This window comes from Solanum stenotomum, chromosome 2 (assembly GCF_019186545.1).
Source record: "Solanum stenotomum isolate F172 chromosome 2, ASM1918654v1, whole genome shotgun sequence".
Lineage (NCBI taxonomy): Eukaryota > Viridiplantae > Streptophyta > Magnoliopsida > Solanales > Solanaceae > Solanum > Solanum stenotomum.
Genome location: NC_064283.1, coordinates 73,663,063 through 73,680,899, shown reverse-complemented (window position 1 = coordinate 73,680,899; position 17,837 = coordinate 73,663,063). Strand labels below are relative to the sequence as shown.

The 17,837-nt window shown below is 33.9% G+C and overlaps 2 protein-coding genes across 8 annotated transcripts; one reads left to right on the top strand and one right to left on the bottom strand.

Moving 5' to 3' along the window:
• The first annotated feature begins 979 nt into the window (after positions 1–979).
• Positions 980–10,318, top strand: LOC125856434 (transcription factor BIM2-like). Of its 2 annotated transcripts, none has more exons than XM_049535985.1 (8): positions 980–1,094; positions 1,341–1,446; positions 1,600–1,684; positions 4,792–4,861; positions 4,961–5,056; positions 7,227–7,630; positions 9,674–9,803; positions 9,976–10,318. In XM_049535985.1, exons 2-8 carry the CDS (start codon positions 1,347–1,349, stop codon positions 10,078–10,080), a joined length of 990 nt encoding a protein of 329 aa, XP_049391942.1. In that variant the 5' UTR covers positions 980–1,094; positions 1,341–1,346; the 3' UTR covers positions 10,081–10,318. The 2 variants fall into 2 exon arrangements, with proteins under 2 accessions (XP_049391942.1, XP_049391941.1); XM_049535984.1 differs by having other exon boundaries at positions 1,594–1,684.
• An 855-nt stretch (positions 10,319–11,173) lies between these two features.
• LOC125856802 (uncharacterized) lies at positions 11,174–16,086 on the bottom strand. 6 transcript variants are annotated; one of them, XM_049536434.1, is made up of 5 exons: positions 15,800–16,086; positions 13,527–13,603; positions 12,244–13,275; positions 11,604–12,118; positions 11,174–11,500 (listed from the first exon to the last, which is right to left on the bottom strand). In XM_049536434.1, the coding sequence occupies exons 3-5, from the start codon at positions 13,210–13,212 to the stop codon at positions 11,401–11,403; spliced, it is 1,584 nt and encodes a 527-aa protein (XP_049392391.1). In that variant the 5' UTR covers positions 13,213–13,275; positions 13,527–13,603; positions 15,800–16,086; the 3' UTR covers positions 11,174–11,400. The 6 variants fall into 6 exon arrangements, with proteins under 6 accessions (XP_049392391.1, XP_049392390.1, XP_049392395.1 ...); XM_049536433.1 differs by having other exon boundaries at positions 12,244–13,238; XM_049536438.1 differs by lacking the exon at positions 15,800–16,086 and adding an exon at positions 14,182–14,229.
• Between the last annotated feature and the right edge of the window lie 1,751 nt (positions 16,087–17,837).

Below are 17,837 nucleotides of genomic sequence, written 5' to 3'. Positions count from 1 at the left end.
TTTTTGAAAAAAAACTATTGTTATTTTGTAGAAAAAATAAACTATTGCTATATAGTGGTTATTAAGGTACTTAATTTGTATACTTAAGTTTTTTACCCAAAAGAAAATGCTTATAAAACAAATATATGATTTCTCTTATAAATTTGACACGACAAGACAAGACAATAATGTAACTTTACAAAAGCTCATAAAATAGAAATAATAATAACAAATATGAAAATAACTATACATGTGTATAACACAAAGGGAAATAAAGAGGAATATGATTCTTACTTTAGGTTTTGACAATTTGTATAATGTAAAGTTGTGAACTCAAAGTCACAGTGAAGTATGAATTGATGGCTAAACGACAAAGACATAACTATTAAGATATTGAGATTAATATTTACTAATATGTATGCATACGTAAAAGTAGTAGATTACTATAGTCTTAACTCTTAATGAGTTATCGATTTACCCAAGTAGCCAATATTGAAAACCAATACTGAATTGATAACCCAATATTATTTTTTTATAAAACCATTAAGAAACCGTTAACCCAATAACCCAATAGCAATAAACCAATAACACTTTTTTCGATTCGATTTTTGCACGCCCCTAATCCTTTTAGGTTGAGAATCATCAAATGCATCTGAATTACTCCATTAAGCTGTCAACATTATACTTTTTACTCAATTTAATTAATTTTCAAAGCTAAATTGTATAGCATTAATTTGATAAAAAAATTAGATATTCAAAATTATATTATATAAAAATTTAAATTATTCAAAATTATTATTTTTTATATTAATATAATAAAAAATACATGTTAAAACGATAATTTAAGAACATATTATTTTACTCTAAAATAAAATCGATGAAATAGTTTTAATATATATAATTAAAAAATAAATCACATGAGTCATGAGAACAATTTAATAAATCCAACTTACAATAATTTCACAATTAATAATTTATTTTTACTTTTACTTTTAAAAAAACACTCAAATTCCCAAAAAGCCAATTTTCGACTTTCACCACCACAATCAAGAACTCGCTGCAGTAACCCAAATCCCAATTTCTCCAAAGAACTCAAATTCCCAGAAAAAAAAGATGTAATCTTTCTTCTCTTCTTCATATGGGATTTTAATTTTTTTTCATTATTTTGTTTAGATCTCTGTATTGATATGAAAAATGGTCTATTTTGAGTCTAATGGATGCAAAAATGAATCATATAGTTGATTTTAACTAGTTTAGGATTAAGGGGTGATTTTTTTTTTTACTGTAATAAATCTATGTTTCTTGTTATAGCTGTGTTGTATTTGCAAAGATTTCTGAGTTTCATTATTTTTTTTGCAGAGAACACAATGAAAGCTGTGAAGGGTCATCAAGAAGAGGAAGAAGAGGAGGAAGATGAGATTAGTATTATTAAGAAAGATGCCACACCTTCTAGTAGTAATACCAAAGGTCTGTTAAGTTTTATTTGTTTTTTTTTCCTGATTTTTGTAGTTGAAAGATTGGATTTTTATTGTTGAAGATATAAGTTGAGCTGGATTTTGAGGTGTAAAAATGAAAAATACTGAATCTTGTTTTGTGGATGTATTATTGTGGAAGAAACAGATGGAAAGAGTAATGAGAAGGCTAATGCACTAAGGTCTAAACATTCAGTGACTGAGCAGCGTCGAAGGAGCAAGATCAATGAGAGGTTGGTTAATCCGTAAATTCTGTTTGAACTTATGGTTAATAGAGGTTTTAGCTTGTCCTATGAGTTTGTGAGGACTTTAGGTCTTTGACGTTGATTGAGTGGAGTTCTGGTATATAATGGTGTGATACATGGACAAAGACTGTAAATGTGGAGTGATTATTTAACAGAACTTGCAACTAGCTTGACATTGACTGTCTGAAGAAATAAGCAGAAGCCGGTTTCAGCGCTAAATAGCTTAAGTTTTTTCCGTCATAGCTGAAGAATTTTGTTTTGGAATGAAATGAGCCTGAACGCAGCAGAATGATTATAGAGGGTTTAATTACCGAACCAATTAGTCTGGGATTGTGGGATTGAGGTGTAGATTGATTGATGAAGTCAATTACTTTCAGCCAAGGTAGTTGCTGATTGAGTTTGAGAAGAAATTATAGTAAAATAAATATTTGGGAGGCTTGAGAAGAAAATTACATCAGGCTCTAAGTTCAGAGATTGATTAGCAGTCTAGTATTTAATGTACTCGAGATAATAACAATCAAGTGTAAGTTTGTGGTTCTTTAATAAATTTGAGAAAATAGGCAGTGTGACCAGCCATTGTTCTGTTAAACGTCTGATGATAAATGTGATTTGGCTTTTGTTGGTGGATTCCCAACAACAAAGTTGCACCAACTTATGATAGCTAACTATGCCTTGATCGAGTAAGGAGTGATTAAAAATGTTTTGTTATGGTGAAAGCTGGAAACCAAAAGGAATAAACGGGAAATTGATTTAGAGGAATGATTGCACATATTATCCGTTGTATCTATCACTGCAATGCTTTCATTATCTTCATGGGTTGATTCAGTTTTATATGTCAGAATATTCACTTAGTTCAAAATATACTTGTTTCTAAAGGCTAGTAGTCAATGTTTTATATGAAGTTCTAAAGTATGAATCTCCAAATGAACCTACATGCTTATTCTTCAAATGCTGTCCCACACTCCTAACTTGCTAAAGTAATTCAGTTCTGGAAAGCGCTACTCTCTTTTGTGTTTCAGCTGACAGTATATCGGCAATCCTCCTGATTTTGTGGATTCATATATTTATTGTGTGGATTAGTCCTTCTGCAGTATCTCTTGCTTTTGTTTGTTTGTTTGTTATGATTTCCAAATGTCCTCCTTTTCCACGTCATCTATTGTTTTAAACTAATTGTTTGTGTTGCAAAGTCTCAGTGATTCCTATATGGCACTTTCAAGAAAAGGAAATGAAAATCTCATTTCAATGTATTTAGAAGTATGAATCTTGTAAATAATTTCCAAGTATCTTACTTGTGAGTGTGCTTGGTATGACTGAAGTCAGTTTTGCAGAAAAATGTTTTCCATTAGGATGTCATTTTGTGGTGTTTGGTTACCAGAAAATGTTTTCCATTTACCATAGGAAGGGGAAAATGTTTCTTCAACTTTCAACTTCATGTTACTTGCTTCAACTAACACTAAAACATTATTATTGATCTTTTCTATTAAAAAATTTCATTAGAACAATCACTAATTTGCTAAAGTTATTGTTGATGTTTAGTATATACTTTCCAGAGAATATTTTTCACTCACCAACCACACAACAAAAAACATAATATTTTCTATAAGAATAATTTTCCATGAGAATGACTTCCATCATACCAAGTACATTTGTAGTCTTTTGTAATTATTGACTTCTTATTGGCTTACTTTTATTTTTTAATTCCTTGAAGGATAAACATGTTGAGATCTTAAGAGTGTCAAATAATCTATTAAACTACAGTTGTTTAGAACAAAAGTCATGAAATATAACCGTTGTTGCTCGAACTCTTCAAAAATGCAGTTGTGTGCATGTTGGATCCTCCAAAAGTAGTGCACTTTTGGATGATTTGACACGGGTGGGACATCATTTTTGGAGAGACTGAGCAACTTAGCATGTAACAGTAGGTTATTACGATACTTTTGAGGTTTAGTCAATATGTTAATCTAAGTATAGTGGAACTGGGGAAGCATCTGGATGGAATTTTGATGAGATCTTTGAGTTTTTGGGTGTGGCTGCATATTGTATAGGCTGCATCAGATAACATGTTAAACTCCATCTACAGAAATGACATGAAATTTGAGTGAAGCTTCTGGCTAATGCGTGATTTTAGTGTGTGTGAAAGAGAGAGAGAAGATCAGTCGTATCTTCCTCAGGTCAATAAATGGAGCTGAGGTTATTATTAAAACCGCTAGTAGAAAACTGAGATAACTAGTTATAACATGAAAGGACGAATTTAAGTGAAAATTATTTTTTGAAACAAGTGTGTAGAAAGCATTTACCTAGGTTTCGATTTTTTGCAAAATAGGAGGATACAAAAAAATCTCTAGTCACACCTTGTCACCCTATCCTACAAGTTTCCAGCTGAAATAGTATTTTGGGTCTTAAATAAGTTGTGTACAATGGCTGAAAGGAGCTGAGAAAAGCTTTAGGATTCAAAGCATAGATCAAACTATCAAAGAAGAATATAAAAATAAATAAAATAAAGAAATAGATCAAAGAAGAGAATAGGTGCTTTAGACTCCAGTTTTATTTATGGTATTTGTGGGAAGGTTCTAAGGTTTAAGCAATGAAATGAGATGGTTTTCGAGCCGCATAGTGATACTCATATTTGCAGAGAAGGAAAGCCTAGGAAGTTCTCGTAGAACTTTAAACTCTGTAAAAATCAAAACTAATATCTACAAAAAGCATCTAAAGAAGTTACAGAAAATTCTGATAACTGATGAGCTCCATTATTACATAGAAAATACTTAACAGGATACTAATTTTCCTATTCCTCCAGGAATCGCTAAACAGTGCGACTAAGTTAGTTGTTGATGTCAAGTTACTAACTCTATTCCCGGAGAAGTAAATTTCTTAAATAACCGGTCAAGCTACTCATGAAAATGGAATAGTTTCCGTTGAAGTCTTTAAGTTGAACACTTCTTTCATATGGGGTTTCCTCTTCTTACTTAATTTGGTTTGGAAATGAAGCGTAGAATGACTATATTGATCTTAGGTATTTGAAGATTATTTGCTCAAATCTATCTAAAATGCTTGAGAAATTCAGTATTGTTCTAAAGCTTATTTGGGTAATCTAGATTTCAGATATTGAGAGATCTGATACCCCATACCGATCAAAAGCGAGACACTGCGTCATTCTTGTTGGAGGTACATTCTATTAGTTGAAAACCAGTTTACCCTTTGCTTGATTTGTTCTTTTTTCTTTTAAGTTTTGATCTCTTGGTGATAGTTGATATTTGTATGCAGGTAATTCAGTACGTACAGTATTTACAGGAGAAGGTACAGAAGTATGAAGGATCATATCAGCCTTGGAGCTCAGAGCCTACAAAGCTTATGCCATGGGTAAATTCCTCTAGCTAGTTTCGTGACATATCAATTTTCTTATCAAAGGTTTTTAGTTGTGAACTTTGGGTTACATTTTCAAGCTCTCAGCTGTAAGAAAGACTTATTCTTCTTGAATTTGGGGTTTGCCTTCTGGGTCGAGCTTGTCGCACCGGGCTTGCCTAGTGCGGGTTACCTCTCCTATGTGGTTTGCGAGCTATTGCATAGGAGTCGGGGTTTTACCCTGTGCGCACCCAAAGGGTAGCGGCTGCGGGTTTCCCTTGTCATAAAAAAAAAGGAAAGACTTATTCTTCTTACATAGAACACTCATGCTTCAGGTTATTATATGATAATCAACTTACAAAGTGGAGATTAATGTGGAAAGTCTTGCTTATATTGCTAGCTAATCCAATATACTAAACATCATAAACTTACTGAATAATGCATAAGCTACCGATATTGCTGCATAAATAAAGGATACATCTTACCTTACTCTTTTTCATTAGAGTGCTGCATTTTTCGCACCGACACTGCAAATCATTCTTGAGTGTGGCCAAAATGGGGAGAGAAAAGCAGATGGTAAGAAACACTGAAAGCTGTGACCTCTTAGTCTCCAGTGTCCATATCGATTTCTTCCTAATATTCTCTGTCCATCTCTCTCTCTTACACACACACTCACACACATGCGTGATGCACAAAAACAAAAACACCACCCTCAGATGAACATTGATGTGCACGTATTTCACATTATACTTGTATACAGATAGATTCATGATTAGGCTATGTCTGTGCTTTCATTTTGTGGCCCATTCTTTTTGTTGTGTATCTGTTCATTGCTACTTCCGTGAATGTATGCATGGCTGTGCTTGCTCCTGATTTTCTGGATTTACACTCAAGTAAGATCAATTTTGACTTTGTTGTTCATATGAACTTGATTATTGTTTTTTTTTCTAATAAGATAAGTAAATTAACCAAGTAAAAAGCTCCAATTGGATACTCAAAAACTATACCAACGCGTTGCTGCTGCAGTTACATGTGTATAAAGTCTAGCATTTCCAGTGCTGTCAAAATCATATACATCATTAATTCTACAAAAAAAATGCACCTATATTTTTTTAAAAAAATCTGCAGGTTTCTTTCCTTCAAAGCACCTGTAGTTCCTTTTAACTACAATGTCCATAATATGCATACTGGGACTCTCCTTCATAGTGTCCTCTCTGTTTCTCCGTAATCTGTCCTCCCCAAAATAGTGTGGTTTCCTTCAGGGTTCTCAATGTAGCATCTGTTGCACAAGTGGAAGCCCCTCTGCTAATCATCTAGAGTCCAAAAGGCTTCTTTTGTAGCAATCGATCTGAAACATGGAACTTTTGGTGGTACAGATAACTTTTTGTGGTACTTCATCTTCCATGGCCATCTGTCGTTGTCAGTAATTTATAACAACATCCCACTGTGAACCTGCCATCCTTCCTTGCTTTCCACCATAGTTTGTCTGGTTTCTGGGTTAACTCCTTGATGTTTTTTGTGTTTCCAAAAATTTGAGTGACCCTTTGTCTTTTAGTCTTGAGAATATCTTCTAAGCCGTATATTCCATCTGCCAGTCTTGTTTCTGGCAGCTGTACTTCAGTATTTACAGCAATGCGATACAAATCAAGGGATTTAACTCCATGAATTGTGTTCCTTCCCAGCGTCTTTTAGTCTTGAGAATATCTTCTAAACCGTATATTCCATCTATTGCCAGTCCTGCTTCTGGCAGCTGTACTTCAGTATTTACAGCAATGCATTACAAAGGATTTAACTCCATGAAATGTGTTCCTTCCCAGCCATATCTCTTTCCATAGTCCAGTTTCTGTCACTTCTCATTCTTATTGCTTACTGTGCCTTCAATAAGATTAGTTTTAGCTTCATTATTTATTTGTATTGTGTCTTTACTCCTGTAAGATTATAATAGGTCCCCTCTTGTTCCATTTTCTTCCCTTCTCTGAAGAGTTCAAGTCCACAGGTACAGTTTGGCAATGATTTTTCTGATAAATGTGATTTGGGCAATGAAAAGTCCATAGGTGCAACTTAGGCTATGGTATTAACTCCTAACTTGTGTCTCATCTTGTTCCAAGCAGTAACAGTGGTATGACTGAATATGTTCATGAGGAAGCTGTTTTTGTTTGTAGTTAAAAGTTCTTTTTATATGGTCCAGAGAAACAGTCATTGGCGCATGCAAAGTTTACCAGCACAGCCACATGCCTTGAAGAATGGTAGTGGCCCAGAATCAACATACCTGGGAAGGTTTGATGAAAATCTCGCAACTGTTACTTCTACAATGCAACCAAATCAGCAGAATCCAATTGAATCTCATACTAGCAGGGATGTATCATTTAAAGCAATTGATCAACAAAATGAACTAGCTAACAAGTCAATCACAACACCCATTCCTCTTCAGGCCGGTATGCCGATGCCAGTGCCAAACAATAGTGCTTTCTCAGAGCCTCAACTCAGACCAGTGTCTGATCAATGTCCTAACACAATTGATGCTCTGAATCATGACGAGGATGAGGAAATAGATGGAGGCAGAATCAGCCTTTCAAGTTCCTACTCGCAGGGGTGAGTAATTATCTAACTTTTACAGTTGGGAACGTATAGAGTTAATCAAAATGTGGTCTCTCCATGTCTTATTTGCTCACTTTTGATTCTCTTCTATTGTTAGTAATCTCTGTTTCTTGTTTCTTTTATGTGGGACATGCTGTTAATATGGATATTCAGTTGTAGCATCCTCTGCAATATCCTCAGTTTCTTGTGGATGTCTTTTTATTATGTTAAGCTTGTCCAACTCTCATCACTCATCTGCAACTTTTACGAACTTGTAAATTCTACATTGTTTGGCTAGTGAACAAACGACTAGGCTGAAAGTACTGTGTGTGTGAAAATTGTGGCAGCCTTAAAATTATTCGACTACTTGGTAAAGATAGTTGAGGGAAAATAACACAGATTAATGTGAGAAGCAGAAATATAAAGAGCAGGAAAGTTAATGACACGGCTATGTTTCTATACTGGTTCGGAACCAATGTGGTATCCTTGTCCAGTCCCCTTGGTTGCAAGGAGCTTCTCTTTACCACTTGCTATTTTGTTTACACAATGTGTGGTTTTGAATTCCTGCACCACCAACGATTAACAGCTGGTTTTCATGTTCTAGCTCACCATCAAACAACTTCTTTTGGTTTTGTCGAACTATCTTTGACATAACCAGATCTCTCTATGTGTTTCTCTCTTTTCTTTTATCATTGTAAATCTACAATTGTTTGTGAAATGCAGAGCTTTGAGAAGAATAAGGAAGGTCTTAAGAGGAATGTAAGATATGTACTCCCTCATTGCTGACCCTATTTTTCCTCCAATTTGAATCATCTTAGTTGTTGAGTCTTCATAGTTGATTTCCCTAAAAATTGACCAAACTTTGCGGGTGACGATTTTGATTGAGTATTCAAGACTCTTTTCCTTGTTTGTCTTGACATCCCGGATCCTTTGCTGCACTGGATGAGATTGTGTATAGGTACATTTATCACAATAGGCTGTGAGAGAGAGATTTCAGTTTTGGCAGCCCAAGATATTTCGCTCAAGATCCTTTTATTTGATTGGAATCTTAAGAAATTCTCCTTAGATGTAGGTCTTCTTTTCCAGATTATTTGGGATACAATGTCTTCCACTTCGATTGATCTTGTGTGATTGAGTCTTTCCATGTACCAACGTTCTGGATGTCTTCTTATGGTCTTGACTGATCTTGTGTGATTGAGTCTTTCCTTTTATCAATGAATCTTCTTTTGGACTTTGACAAGTCTTGTGTAATTGAGGCTTTCCTTTGATGGACTTCTCTATCAGTACTCTGGAGGTTCTCCCTTTTTTGTAGCTCATCAAATCTTCCTGATATGCAGGCCTTATGGTGATAGCCACCTTGCTTGTATGCTTGGTTCCTTTTGGGTTGTTTGTCTTAAATGGAGTATTTGTGCCTCATTTTCTTCCTTCTTGTGAGTTCTTGCCACATAAATAATATAGTCAGTAGTTGATTACTTTGTCATTGTCAAAATCTAGACTTAACATAAGCAAGTTACCCTGTCCTGTCCTGGGAGGCAAATACTTGAGTTTGGGGACCTTACCGGTACATCATAATGTTCCTATTTAGTTTTGAGAAGATGCATTTCATGCTGCATGTTTACTTGAACCAATTCAACAAGTTGTTTTCTTCTTGTGTTTCATATGTTCAATCGCATTTCAAATTATGGCATATTGAGTTCAGCATATTGCCAAAAGTACGGTTCATTCTCATCTTTGTAATTGAGAAATGAACCCAGTAAAGCTGTAGTGGAGAATGATATCTTAATTAAGAACCAAGTGTGTGAATTTATACATACATATCTATTTTATATAAAGGTGGCTTTCGTGCTTAGCTTGTGCGCATCTCGTGTAGAATACCGGCTACCTCTCACCCTTCCTTCTTTTTGCATTTCTACTTTCATATGCATGTAGAACAGATGTAGTCAGTTATCTATTATCAATGTTTCATCCAGGGTTGTTACAGGACTTGTGATATCTCTGGATTGGCTTGCCTTGATGTCAACATTATATTTCTACTGATCATTGATTTGGTCTAATCAGGTTTCTAACTTCGTTGTCGCAAGCGCTGCAGAGTACCGGTCTAGATCTTTCAAAGGCTACTATCTCAGTGCAGATTGATTTTGGGAAGCGTGCAAACCAAGCAATGACCTCAGGACCATCTATTGCGAAGGTATGAATCTTTTCCAACTTGTTTCAAACGAGAAGCAAATATGTTCGAGACAATGAACTGCACCTACTCACCTATCGTCTTCCTTGAGGCGCATGAGCATCCTAGATTAATCCTTTAGCGCTTCACCTACTCTCCACTGTACACTTAACTATTCATTTGCATTTAACTCTAGGATGATGAGAATCCTACTCTCTCTGGTCATCAACATACGGATCATTTCAGAGAGGCAAGCAATGATGAAGATTTGAACCAAGCTCAAAAGAGGCTGAAGATATAGATATTACAATAGCATGGTCATTCCCAGCTAAATCAACTTAGTTTTGTGTTGCCTTATGCTTCAATAGAAGTTTATATGTATATCCCATTTGTTTTTTCGTCCCCAAATCATGTTCATAGAAATGCATCCTTTTTTCTTCTCTTCCCTTTTCATTTTGATGTTTTTTTTTCTTCTTAGGGGTGATTTCATCTTCCTTGTGTTTGGCGATATTCAGATTTACCAAGAGGTTAATAATTGATATCTAGAACAGTATGCTGCATCTCTTTTTTTCGACTTCACCTTTATTTTATAGGGTAAAAGCTATATGCAAAATAGACACAATGCCCTTCATAAGGAACATTGTTGTATTAGAGAACTTGCAGGAGGAGTCATTTTGCACATTTTCTGTTAATTTGCAGGGAATTACGCTTACATTTTGACCCTACGCTCGTCTCATGAGCAAATTTTCAAGGTCAAAAGTCAAAACTCGTATTTCCTGCCTATATGGCAAGCAGGCTACTCACCTCCAAGGACATTCTTGTAAATCACCTGTTAAACTGCAAGTAATAAAGTTCATATGAAATATGATAATGATGATGATGGAGAAAAAAGTCAAAAAGGACATTAAGAGAGAAAATGATGAATTACCTAACAGAGTTGATGATGAAAGTGACATTCTGTATGAGACCTCAGAATTTATTACAATTAAAGGAACATAAAGAGGGAGGAATAGACTAGATACACAGCATAAAGTAACTTGCTCCGTTTTAATTTGTTTGTTTTTTTTTTAAATCTCGTTCTATTTTTGTCAAAAAAAATTCACATGATATATTTGAAACCACAATAATAAAGAACATTTTGGTACATTCTACAAATCTTTAATTTGAAGTTACGAAATTCAAAAGTTCTTTTTATTTTTTCAAATTTCATATCAAATCAAAATTAGACAAACGTATTGAAAAATCGATATACTTAAGAGTTGTGGTAGGTGAAAGTCTTAACGGTTATAGTTCCTCCATACGAATTTGTAAGTTATTACTCTAATTGTGAGATGTTTCAAGAAAGTTCATACTATTTCAAGAGAGTCTCGAAACAACGATAAAGGATTTTTATTGTTGAATGATTATATTGAAGGATAGAACATAATATAAGGAAAACAAGGGGTTAATTGAGTCTACATTTCACTGCCTCCACTTTTTAAGATCATAACAAACTCAAAGAGCCCTCCTTCTAAACCTATCACCAATAACATGTTATTCATTCCTAAGAATATCAACATGTAACTAACAAAGGATGATGAAATGATGTAACTGAAAACTCTACAAAAAGAAAAAAAAGGACTTAGAATTTACAACAGAGAAGGCTTTGTCTCCAACCCTTATAATGTCTCCGTTCTGCCTTCGCCATTCTTACTGGACTACTGTTCCATTCAGATTGTAAGCTGTTAAGATACGATAAACACAAGGAAAATGTTAGTAAAAACCGACAGCTACTGGAAGTCGATGGGAAAAAGGAGTGTAGTATAAGATGTCGCAAACAATTACACTGGGAAGGCGAAGGATCTGGCACTGGTTGTGCTGCTATCTGACCGAAGAGATATGTTACCCGAATGTGTTATATGCCCTGAGTAAGAAATCAAACCAGATGCAGGTCCAAAACTTGCCTCTCCATTTGCAAAATGACCATGCACACCGAGGGGGATACTACCAGAGTTCTTCTCCTCGAGATTAGCAACATTTGGGGGGTCGGCGTGAATACTGCTATTGCAGGAGTCTACACTATTGGCAAAATGAACTTGAGTAGCAGCTGAAAAGCTGTCAGAACTCCCATCCTTTTGACCGGAGACGGCCTCTAATTTATGGGATTGTTCAGGCAAGTGTTTGTCACTTTTCGCCACGCTGCTACTTAAAGCCAGCTCAGTCAAGTTGAAGTCGCAAGTAATAGCTCCAGATTCCGACTTGCTATTGTTAGAGAAGTTGCTACCTGGTTCATTGTTGTTTGTTCCATCAGCTGCCGAGACTGTGTTTTGGCTGTTGAAAGCTGTTACAAAAGTAGGTATCTGCAATTCAAGAGAAATTGCATTCGCAATCAAGTTTTACCACGGGAATGTATCTGAAAACATGCACATAGAATTATTAACCATATGGTATCTTAGGTGAATTCATAAATATAACATAATCAAACCTGATTAGCCTGCAGTGCTGATTGTTCAGCATCAGAGTTCGATTCCTTAAAATTCTGAATGTCGAATTCTTTTTCTGATATGTTCGTAGCTTTTGCCGTTGTAGTAATCTTCATCACATCCAGAGAAGAATCCTTGTCAGCATCTTTGCTCATATTATCTTCCAAGAAGGGGTTTATACCATTTGGACCAAGTGATTTAGTATCCTCATCTTCTTTAGTTGTATGATGATCAACAGAAATTTTGACGGCATTTTCGACTGATAAATCTTTGGACTCACCGGATGAGACCATTTCACTGTCAACACCTTCCCTTGTGTTTCTAGGCTGATGTTCGTCAACAGCTAGAGAAATAGACGAGTCAGGTTGATGATATTTCCTGCTTTCAGTCACAATTTTATCCATGAGAGGTACACCCTCATCCATGCATATGTCTTTCATAATGTTATAGTAATTCTCTTTGTAGCAAATTGTCGATTCAGGCAATTTGAATTCCAGGACACCCTTATCGGTGTATAAATGAGTGTTTGTACCAAACAACTCTGAAAGAGAGGTAAATTGTGCACTAGAGACCACGGTTTCCTTTTCTTTATCGTCGAAGAAATTCACAATCATAGGGTCCTCAAATTTGGGAATACTCCAGGGGTGATCTCTATCTGCTGTATCACATGCAAAAGGATTTCCATTTCTCTTGCAAGAAGTTAAATTAGACAGGGCTTCGTTCGGATCATCTTTCAGAAGTGAAGCTCTAATTTCATGTTTGTTATTTCTTGAAATATCTTCGAAAAATACAGAGTCATCAAGTTCCTGAACATTCCAAAATTCGCTCCTCTCCTTTTCACACGCCAAAGAGTCTTTAGTGCCATCACGACCATTTGAATCAAGTAGATCTTTCGTTGGCAAGACTAAAGACTTAGAGTCCTTGCAACCATTTGAGTGAGTTAACATTTCATCCGGATTTTCCATCATCATTGCCTTCTATTTAGCATGTTAAGTCACTGTCATTGCATTCAAATGTTTCAGAATCATGCAGAGCTGATACAAACAGATGATCAATTATCACAGACGAGTTTAACTTCTCAATGCAAGAACCAAGTTGAGAGATAGTATATATATATCGAGTCGTGTTTAGATTCCATAACTAGACAAAGGATTTGAACAAAGTCAATGGATGAAACGATAATAAAAAAACATGCATCAGATTAATCCACTGACGAGGTTTAAACCTACGAAAAATGTATCTTAGCAGCAGCGGCAAATTGCAGAAATAAGAGATTAGTACTCACAAGCTTTCAAATAGTACATCAGTGGATCAAATCTTGAGGAATACACACAAGCAGTGAGGTAGATACAGCTCAGAAACCTGCGACAACAGAATTTACAAATATATTTAGGAGGAATTGGCCGTGAATGATTGTAACTTTAGCAACATATTCGAGCTAAATAAATGAAGCAGCAGAAAACAACATAGCATAACAGGGCAAGCCTTCTAGTCATTATAACAAGAAGGCAGCGGCCAAAAATGCACTATAAATCAATCTAACACTGCCTCAATCCCAGACTAATTAGTACGGACGGATATATGAATCCTCTACAACCAACCATACCACTCTATAGCACCACCACCACCACCAACAATAACAACTTACACTAGCATACAAGTCTCTGACCAAATACAATAGGAAGCCCAAAAAAGGAACTAGAATAGCAGTGAACCAGTTTCAAATACGACTGACTATCCATATCAACGGGTAGATCTAATGCATTTTGCGCGCGATAAACATGAGGAACTGTTGAAAATAGTTCAGATCATCTAACATGAGTTCAAGAACAAATCAACTGATTTTCAGTTACAAAGGATTCACACAAACTAAAAATAATCTTTTTTTAAAAAAACCCAACAAAAGTGCATGATGATCTCAATCAAATACAACAACATACCTAACGTAATCTCATAAGTGGGGTCTGGAGAGGCTGTGTGTATGCAGACCTTAGAGAGATTGTTTATCTCAATCAAATATGCCAGAAAATAACAAAAAAAAGAAAAAGCAACTTGCCTCACTTCCTGTACAAAAAACTTCTTTTTTAATGCTTAATAGCCTAAACCATGCTGCTTGGACTCTCCAAAACAGTTGTCGTCCTTGTGTTAGATCCTTCACCATCTCATCGACTTTTTTTGAGAGTCCGAGCAACATAGGCATTAGATCCTAACTTTGTCAATAGATGATGAAAAAGCACATTTCACTTTGAAATTTTTGTACAAAGCTTTTTCTTTTAACGGCTAAAATACAAATCCCATCTTCTAAGTCAAATGACCATTCCCCACCATTTATGTTTTGTCCTTTAGCTCTATTAAATAAATTAGTATTAATCACTTCTAACTAGATCTAATCCTAATTAGTAGCAATAATAATATTTTAATTCACCTCCTCAAAAAAATTAATAAAAAATTACTACTAGAAAACAATGAAAAAGGCCTTACATTCTGGCAGGTTCTTATCAGATCCCAAGAAAATTCACAATCTCATTACCAATAAATAATCTAGTTAGTATTTTAATTTCTTTAATCATATGATTAACCATGTTCACAATATCAAGAAATAAAAATCAAAGAAAATAGCAAGATAAAAACCAATCATAGTTTATATTACTTGGACTTTTCAAAAATATTATCATACCTTATAGAAAATGCATTATTTTTAGATGATCTGACACGAGGTTTTGTGGAAAGATAAGTGGAGAAGGAAAAGGTGAATGAAGATATAAAATCCTAAAATGTGAAATCAACACAAAAATATAGGGGAGAAATGGCAAGAGAAAGTCAGCCGTTTTAATTTTTAAAAGATAGGAAATAAAGAAATAAAATGAATTGAATGTGAAAGAAATATAATTTTTAATTTTGAATAACTGTTTCATTCTTAATCAGGTTTCTCACATTCGAGCCTCGAAAGATATGAAAATTTTTTATTGAGAGCGTCTCCTCAAAATAGATTTGTACTGTGCAATTCAAATTTAATCGGAGCTTCAATCCAAACTTCGGACGAGCCAATGTGTTACTTTCTCTCTCTCTCTAAATGCAATTAATACTCACTTATTTCCTACACACTCTCTACATGTATATACACGTGTCCTCTGCTTGTACATATATTTTTGATTATAGAGGGAAGGTCTAAATTTCTAGATAGTTTAGTGTAGGGTGTTCATCATTTGAATTTGGTTTTATAATTTTAAAAATTGATAATATTTTGATTTTTGTTTAAAGAAATCAAAGAATTAATATATACTTTTGAAAATTTATTGGTATTAGTTAATTGTCAACAGATCAAATGTCGTTATATAGTTTAGCATTAATAATTAAGCTATTGTTATTTTATTAACTATAGTTAAAAATTATGGGAACATGCATTTAAAACCGTGAACGAATAATAGTAGTGACTTATAAATGGAGAGTTGAACAGACAGAAAAATTAAAAAATAATTTTTTTTTACAGAGGTAGGTCAACAATATTTAACTATTGGTTATACATAACATATAAATTAAAAAAAAAAAGTCGCTTACCGGAAAACAGAGTACCGCCGCCGTCCGCCCTGTTGTAAACAGATCACCACCGCCCTCCGCCCTGTTCCGGCGTGTCGTTTGCATAAATCAAATTCTGACTTAGATCCAGAAAATAGTCTTTATCATATATTTATAGTAAGTATAAATAAATTTGGGTGTGGTTTAGAAAATGTTAGAGAATTTTTATTAGTATTTTTTTGGGTGAAAATGAAATAAGAAAAAAGAAGAATGGAATTGGAAGAGCTGACTTTAATTTTTGTATGGAGGGGAGAAGAGAGAGTCAGAAAAGCTGAAATGGGGACTCACTTATTAAAGTGTATACTTTTTGGGTGAGGGTGGAGCTACAAGTCAAGCTAGTATTAAATTTATGGAGTTTTATAATTTTAGTTCAAATATTATATTTATATTACAATATAATAAATATGTAAAAAAAAAACTAATTTTGGAATCTTGGTAAGGTTATTTTAAAATTTAGAACTCGTATGAATTTGTTTGATTGAAAATAAGTTATTTCTGTAATTTTCTCATTAATCAAGCCCTACCAAACGAGCTCTTAAAGTTTAAATCTGGCTTTGCCTTTAATTTGAATGTATTTTCATACATAGATAAGTTAAGAAAAAGTTAATCACATCTTCCTTCTTCTGATTTTACATATCACTCTCAATAGAAATAAACTTAGAATTTTATGATTTATTTGAAGCTAATGTGTATATAATTAAATGAGATACTTTACTCATCTGCATAATGAATACTTGAGAAACACATATAAAATTTTTATAATGTATTTAGACGTTTAGTTATCATTCATTATATTTTGAGTATTCAAATAAAATTTGTAACAAATTTAAAAAGTTGTCGATGAATTCCGTTATTTGTACAACGCTTTTGGTCAGAGAGATTTTATTGCGTCTGTCTAATTCTTTTTTCTCTTACGTTGATAATTTGCCATAAATATATTGTTGTTTTTTATTTATGGGGTATCCTTTTTCTTGTATTATTACATAGTCAATCTGTACATGTAGGTAATTTATTGATGGTTTTTTGGGACCATTTCTATTTCTGTTGTACTGCAAATTTTTCATGATGCCCCCACTTCTTTTCTTCTTTTTCAACTACAATTATTTAACCACTCAATTATATTTTTTATCTAAATATTCGAATTTTTTTTAGTTACACCTACTTGTCAATGCTCGTGAATTTATAACCAAGTGTTTGAGGGATGACAAATGGAGCGGGGCGAGTCGATTATAGGGAAACCTTGTTTAAATTAGGTGAAAATTTTAACACTTTGTGTGAATGGGTGTTACATATTATTTCATAATCTATTGTATTATATTGTATTGTGTTGTATCGTATTGTGTTGTTCTGATAAAATTAGTGTCTGGATAGATTGTATCAATCTCCGTCGTTACATAACGTCATATATCTATAATTTGAAAAGGTAAGGTAAAAAATAAAATAGAATTATTAAATAATAAGTAAAGAAAAAATGATAAAAAAATATTAAGGTAACAACGCAATCACACCAAATCGATCCTTACATAAAATGTCTCTTTTCATCGTTACCTAACAATGAATTTAAACAATACGACACAATATAATTTAAATAACAATCAACCCAAACAGTGTATTTAAACTATCAATACAATATAGTACAACGGGTAACAACCGTCCAAACAAGGTGTAACTCATTTAGTATAACATAATCTAATGTTTTTCATAATGAGGATTCAAGGTTTCATATCTATCTGATTTTCAACTTGTATTTTGAAAATATTAAGCGAATTGTGATTATAATTGTAAACTTGAAGTTGGACCTCTTATTGTGTTGCTTATGCTTATTTTAGGGAAAAACAAAAGATAGAAAATTTGTTTAAATTCACATAAATGCGTGTAGATTAATATTGGAAAAAATATATATTTTTAACTTTCTCTGTCTCTAGCTTTCACTGATTCAACTAATCTAGACGATAACATGAGATGAGCTTAAATGAAGAAAAAAATGAAGTATATTAAGTAAGGATAAAATGGAGAAACA